The following is a 6,393-nucleotide window of genomic DNA, read 5'->3' on the forward strand; positions in this document are numbered from 1 at the left end:
CTAACACTATACTCTCTCGCTGTCTCTCTAACTCTCTGTCTCTGTACTGTACATGTGCATAACAGTTGTCACCTGGAATAGGGCGAACAGCAGTAGTCTCTCACAGGGGTGTAGTTTACGTGATACGCTGGACTACCCAGCATACCCACTTAAAAAGCATCACTATCTCAGTATACCCACTTAAAATAGGCAAGGATATGTATTAACATTTGGGGTTGATCACAGTATACAGCTAACAAGACTACATCACAGTATACACACTACAGCTAACTAGACTACACCACTGGTCTCTCCTGTAGATTGTGGACATTATGCATTGAAAGGACAGAACATGATTATGTTTTTAGAAGCGACGTTTATAATATGCCAATGATACATGTAGCTGGCCAATGAAATGGTGTAGATCAGTGTTTCTCAAAGTGTGGTCCGGGGACCACTGGTGGTCTGCAAGCTATCCCAAGTAGTCCGCGAGCAGACGTGGTAAAATATAATAAAGATGAAGTGTTTGCAATATTGAACCAATTTGTTCTGCAACACAGCCTAAGTAAGCTGTGCCTGTTTAAATCATATGAATCCTCTGACACAATAAGCAAGGTGCAAAGACAATATTTTTTTTTTATTGGTTAAGTGGTCTGAAAAAGTTTGAGACACACTGGTGTAGATGAAAAGGATTGTGGCTTCGTCCCTACCTTGCTATAATCATTCACAACCTAATCTACCTTGTCTACAGGTTGTCTTATGTAACAGACCTGCTCTGCTGTACTTATGTCATTTTGCATTCATTTGCCTTTCAGCGGTTAGATTCATGGAATCAGCCTGGTTTGCCCTGGCAAATCCGGAGACGTTTGTTTTTTTTGCAGCAGTTGCATGACCAGACTGCCGAGTTGTACTAGCCCAGTCTGTGTTTTAAAGAATACCGGTCAGTCCACATTAACAAAACTAGGAATGGTGACCTCTTGGCTGAATTACACAGTGCACGATTCAGACACAAGTTACAATAGGCCTCTCAATAGACTGTCGCAAACAGATACTTCTGCGTTCAAAAAGTGAGGGCTAGTTGGCCAATGCATTCTGTTAGTGCGCATTTGCATCGTGATAACTTTTCCCAAATAAATTGACAAACGAATGCGGTAGCCAAGGCAAGAATAAATCCAATTATTGATCAGGCTATCGAACCAATTTGCGCAAAGGCAATTTACATACCTGGTTTCTTCACGTCCAAGATTTTCAGTATCATAGCTGCAGTGCGCACACGCTGAGGTGACTCTAATAACTACTGTCACGAAGGTGTGAACTTCATGGGCAAAGTTGTACCAACCGGTTAAGAGCCATAATTTCTAGAAAGTATGCAATAGCGTATCTGACAGAAGTCGGGACTTCGCGCTTCTTCGGCCAGCCCCCAAGACAAGTATACTGCTCTCATTGGCTATAGCCGCAAGTTCGACGAATCAGCAAGAACTTAACACACCGTCTGACTATGAGCCGACCAATGAAAAGACACTATCGAAAACACCATTTTTTTCCCAATACAAAACCATCAAAGACCCCAGGGGTCTGTTTTGTCGTTCGACGCGATAGGTTTGATAAGACATATCAAGAACCTTTTAGAAGACGGAGGAGCTTTTACAAGACGCAAGGAGCACGATGTGACTTCGGTTATTTGGTCTATAGCCTAGTTGTGGGAGAAGAATGACATGTCGAACCTTGCTTTGGAATTTGATCGCTTGTATCAACGCCACCAGAACTGACTGATAATGTAGCTACTGAGAGATCTTTGAACCGAGCAGCATCTCTGGTCCACAGTTTCAATAGGCCTACATCTTCATCTTATTGGGGATGCCTGAGAAAACAGTGCAAAATAATATTAGGCCTATAGTGTGATGTTATCTAGGCTATTTTTGTATAAGTGAAACAGAGATAAAACATTATCAACGGTCTTTATAACTACCAACCGTCTTCATTTTCAAGGACAGCAAATAAATAACAGTGGTAGTTGCCGCCACGATTAATGTAGACTAATGTCATGTTAAAAGGCCTAACCGTCGCCTATGCGTTGCCTATTTAATGTGCCTTGACATTTCATCGGCTTTTAGGTCATTAAAGAAAATGAACAGCTGGATGAAATCCAAACACATCACCCATTATTGTTTAATAACAAGGTTCCACAAATAATATATGATGTGGTGTTTGCATCAACAGTGGCGTAAAATCACATTCAACTTACGAGGTCTGTTCTTTTTGCCCGAGTCCATTCTCCTTCGACGCCTGCATCGTTTTGCTGGCGATCCATTATTGTGTACGTCCGGGTGGTGAAGATGGTGGATATTTTCGATGCCGCTATGGCTACTGCTGTGACTGTTCTCACCCCCACTGCCTTTAGACGAATTGTGCCCTATGCCTCCTCCGTTGCTTTGTTGTGATGGATGAAATCCATTCACTGTGCCATTCAGGTATTGAGAACTTGTTCCGTTCGGACCATTATCTTGGTCATTTTCCATATTTACTCAAAACGAGCGAAAATAGGAAACCCGAATGCCCACACGATTCTTGCCCACACGATTCTTATTCGCCTCGATCTATCTGACTACGCCGACGACCTAAAAATCCTTTAGGACAGGCCTATGAGACGATGTAAAGACAGTGTCGTTTTTATGTGCCCCCTGTAAAAAACGGAAACAGTCAAAAACTGATCGATGGCAACGACTGTTCCAGTTAAAACACTCGGTCGGGGTCACTGTCGGTCATACTTCTTTTACTCTCCTGTCTTCCTCAGCTTCCGAGTGTAAGGGCCGGTATGTTACGTCATCATACAGAACAAATATCCACACCCCCTTCAAGGACGTCACATCACCACAATTTGTTCTTAAAGCTTGCAGACACAAGAACTAATTCAGCAAAGTACCTCAAACCTATTGTCCAGTATTTAACCTAGCCAACGTTCGCTGGACTATGAATGATGCTTAAAATTGGTTTGTTCACCCGTCAGTCTGGTTGTGGGCCCACTCGCCCACACAACAAAGTTTGTGAAGAAACTGTAGGCCTATATTGTTAAGTCTACCTCTTCATTTCAATGCTGTTGAATAAAACCTATTTTGCATAATCATGTAGCCTATACCTTTTTTTCTTTCTTATTCTTATTTCTATTGTTGGCCCTATAATATTCCAAGGCAAGGAGATGATGATGGAGACGTTGAAACAAACCATGTAACCTAGATCATTGCTCAACACAGAAATTCAACTTAATTCATTCAAAGCAAGTGATTATTTTTTTTCCAACAAGTTAACCGATATTCTTATCAGGGGATGCGCAAAAATAGGCTATTTGTCTGAACAATGAACAAGTAAGCTTAAACAAACAAGCAAGAAAGCATAAATTAAACTACTTAAACAGTAGACATACCGGAAGTTTCACGAATTAAATTTTCTGAGTATATTCAGGACTGTATGTGTTTCCGCCTCGTACTACTACCTACAGCCACATGATGGCAGACGAGTATTGGGTTGTTGCGTTAGGCCTACAACATCTTTTTTGGACCTTAGATAGTGCCAAGTTGACATGTTTTTTCTCTTCAGTTTTCCACCCACCTATGACAAAAAAGAACAACAAAAAAATGTCACCTAACATCATAAAACTCGGAATTTTAGAAATATTTGTCCAAACAGTGATATCACACTTAAAAAGATTCAGGTGCGTCTTTTTGGCTTCACCGCGTCTCTCTGACGTCACCTTGATATATGCACGATCTGCTGGTGGAGCAGTTCAGTGGGACTTTGAGTGTGAAAGTAGACCCTGCGTGCTGCTACGACACACTGCAAGTCAAACGAATCTTATGTGTAAGGCACATTTTACCTTACTTGAAATTTGACTCATGTGTACTAAATATTTAACGCGCAACAAAGGCTGGCAGGGTTTGAAGATGGTGATAATCACTGATCACCTATTGGGATACGTAAAGTGAGTGGTTTTCAGGACCAGGGATAGGTCACCAACATTACCATGAAACCGTCTTTTACCAAAGACCCTATAAAGGAACTCGTAATGGCCGGATTGACCTCGGAGGTGATGGACTTGCGCCTGCAGCATGCGCAAGAGACGACCGTGGCAACTTTGACAAGTTCAAGCCCGATGGATAATGAGACGAGTTGCGGCGAGTACATCCTGAACTACGGGCGCGTGGAAAAGATGGTGATTGGTTTAATTTTGACGTTGCTCACTTTTCTAACCATATGTGGGAATTTACTGGTGGTCATGTCTGTGTGTTTCGTAAAGAAGCTTAAACAGCCCTCTAATTACCTTATCGTGTCTCTGGCCATCGCGGACCTGTCAGTTGCCGTGGCTGTGATGCCGTTTGTCAGCATTACCGACCTAATTGGTGGTCAGTGGATTTTTGGCCGGGTCTTCTGCAATGTGTTTATAGCCATGGACGTGATGTGTTGCACCGCATCAATCATGACGCTCTGTGTGATCAGCATTGATCGGTGAGTAGGAGTATGTTTGTGTGATTTTCACTTTACTCAGGGGAAAAACTATTTTGATTTTTAAAAGTTCCATGTAATGGGATAGAAGGAAAGATTGTGGCCAATAATTCAGTGGATGATAAATAGAAATGACTGTATGCTGTTTATGCTAAACTGTACCTTGGCATACTGTAGTAGATGATATACTGTTTGTGAGGTTGGAGGTGCTATTTAATAAACAACAGCAATACAGCATATGAGGGGGGTTTCAACAGCATCCAGCAGTGAACTCACAAACAAAACAAAACAAAATAATGATTGATTACTTATCTTTTGGCTAAGCCACTTGCATTAAGCAGAGCGTTTTCTGTCTGCTGTGAATTATTGGTCAATTAAGTGAAATGCCAAAAGGAAATGTGCTCTAAGAAAGCCTATAGCTTATTTGCATGGAATACCAATTGCATCCAAATTCTCTTAGATCTGAGATGTTTGTCTTTTTTGCTCACCTATTTCCTCACCCCAGATACATGGGTATAACCAAGCCATTAACGTATCCCGTTCGTCAAAATGGAAGGTGCATGGCCAAGATGGTGTTTTCTGTATGGCTCCTCTCCGCGTCAATCACTCTCCCCCCTCTGTTCGGCTGGGCCCAGAACGTCAACGACGGCCACGTGTGCCTGATCAGCCAGGACCTGGGCTACACCGTCTACTCCACGGCTGTGGCCTTCTACATCCCCATGTCCGTGATGCTCTACATGTACTACCGCATCTACCGCGCGGCCAAGGTCAGCGCCGCCAAGCACACCATCGCCGGGTTCCCGCGCGCGGCGTCTGCGGCAGCGGCCAGGCCCAGGGCGGGCGAGGACAAGGAGGAGGACGAGGAGGAGGGGGGGAGGGACGGCACGGGCGGCGGCGGCCGGCGCTCGGGGATGATGGGCGCGGAGTGCGCGGCGGCCGCCCTCAAGCTCCAGCGCGAGGCGGAGGAGTGCGCCAGCTTCTCGCGCCTGCTCCGCAGCGACCGCAAGACGCTGTCCATCTTCCGGCGCGAGCAGAAGGCGGCGGCCACGCTGGGCGTGGTGGTGGGCGCCTTCAGCGTCTGCTGGCTGCCCTTCTTCCTGCTGTCCACAGCGCGGCCGTTCGTCTGCGGCGTGGAGTGCAGCTGCGTGCCGCTGTGGCTGGAGCGGACGTTTCTGTGGCTGGGCTACACCAACTCGCTGGTCAACCCCTTCATCTACGCCTTCTTCAACCGTGACCTGCGCACCACCTACAACAACCTCATCCGCTGCCGCTACCGCAACATCAACCGCAAGCTGTCCGCCGCCAGCATGCACGAGGCCCTCAAGCTGACGGAGAAGCCCCAACATGGTGCATTAGTCGCTGGGTCAGGTCAGGCTGGCAGGACCCTGCTGTAAAGGACGTGGGGAATTTAGCTCACTGGGAGCGGGGCACTGGGTTTCATATCACACACTCTTGAAGAGAGAGTCAGATTTGCAAAAAAAAAAAGAAGAAAATGGCAGAGTGAAGGAGTCGTAGATCTTGAGTAAAGCGCATGTTTGTGCCGTGGACCTTAAGGGGGTAACAATCCATCTTCCACTCACTCCCGAGGTGCCACATTCACCCCTGCAACTCCTGATCTATGCTTATGGATTTGCCCATCAGGAGGAAATGAAGTGTAAAGTGTATAGGGCATCAATTTAACCTCACCCACCTCCCTCCTTTCTTACACTTGGAGGAACAAACCAAACTCTCGGTTCTTACCTCAAACTTTAGTCCATATAGACTGTATGGAGTAAACAGAGGAAAAAGAGTGACATTTTTTGCGACCAGCGACGAAGCTCCAAATCGTTATTTGTGCTGCATTTATGAGGCAGAGGCACGTGACTGGGCAATACCTGCCAGCCTGGCAGAGAGTCCCAGCCCCCAGGGGCGGTATGA

The 6,393-nt window shown here is 45.5% G+C and overlaps 2 protein-coding genes across 3 annotated transcripts in view; one reads left to right on the forward strand and one right to left on the reverse strand.

Moving 5' to 3' along the window:
- Positions 1 to 2,776, reverse strand: part of pank1b (pantothenate kinase 1b) — a 13,615-nt gene extending 10,839 nt beyond the window's left edge. Inside the window, exons 1-2 of one of the 2 annotated variants that reach the window (XM_048233318.1) lie at positions 2,225 to 2,315; positions 1,204 to 1,840 (exon numbers count right to left, since the gene is read on the reverse strand). In XM_048233318.1, coding sequence (XP_048089275.1) covers positions 1,204 to 1,237 — 34 coding nt within the window. In that variant the 5' untranslated portion in view covers positions 1,238 to 1,840; positions 2,225 to 2,315. Of the gene's footprint in view, positions 1 to 1,203; positions 1,841 to 2,224 lie in introns of both variants that reach the window. The other variant, XM_048233317.1, reaches the window with a different exon arrangement.
- Positions 2,777 to 4,039: 1,263 nt separating this feature from the next.
- On the forward strand, positions 4,040 to 5,870 carry LOC125287956 (5-hydroxytryptamine receptor 7). Its single transcript, XM_048234041.1, has 2 exons — positions 4,040 to 4,479; positions 4,982 to 5,870. Exons 1-2 carry the CDS (start codon positions 4,040 to 4,042, stop codon positions 5,868 to 5,870), a joined length of 1,329 nt encoding a protein of 442 aa, XP_048089998.1.
- Positions 5,871 to 6,393: the final 523 nt, after the last annotated feature.

The sequence above is a fragment of the Alosa alosa genome, chromosome 22 (genome assembly GCF_017589495.1).
Source record: "Alosa alosa isolate M-15738 ecotype Scorff River chromosome 22, AALO_Geno_1.1, whole genome shotgun sequence".
Classification (NCBI taxonomy): domain Eukaryota; kingdom Metazoa; phylum Chordata; class Actinopteri; order Clupeiformes; family Clupeidae; genus Alosa; species Alosa alosa.

Bases quoted from the DNA above. Each gene is read 5' to 3' on its own strand.
- LOC125287956 (XM_048234041.1), top strand. From the start codon at position 4,040: ATGGCCGGATTGACCTCGGAGGTGATGGACTTGCGCCTGCAGCATGCG. The intron at 4,480-4,981 runs GTGAGTAGGAGT...TCCTCACCCCAG, and splicing joins TGTGTGATCAGCATTGATCG to ATACATGGGTATAACCAAGC.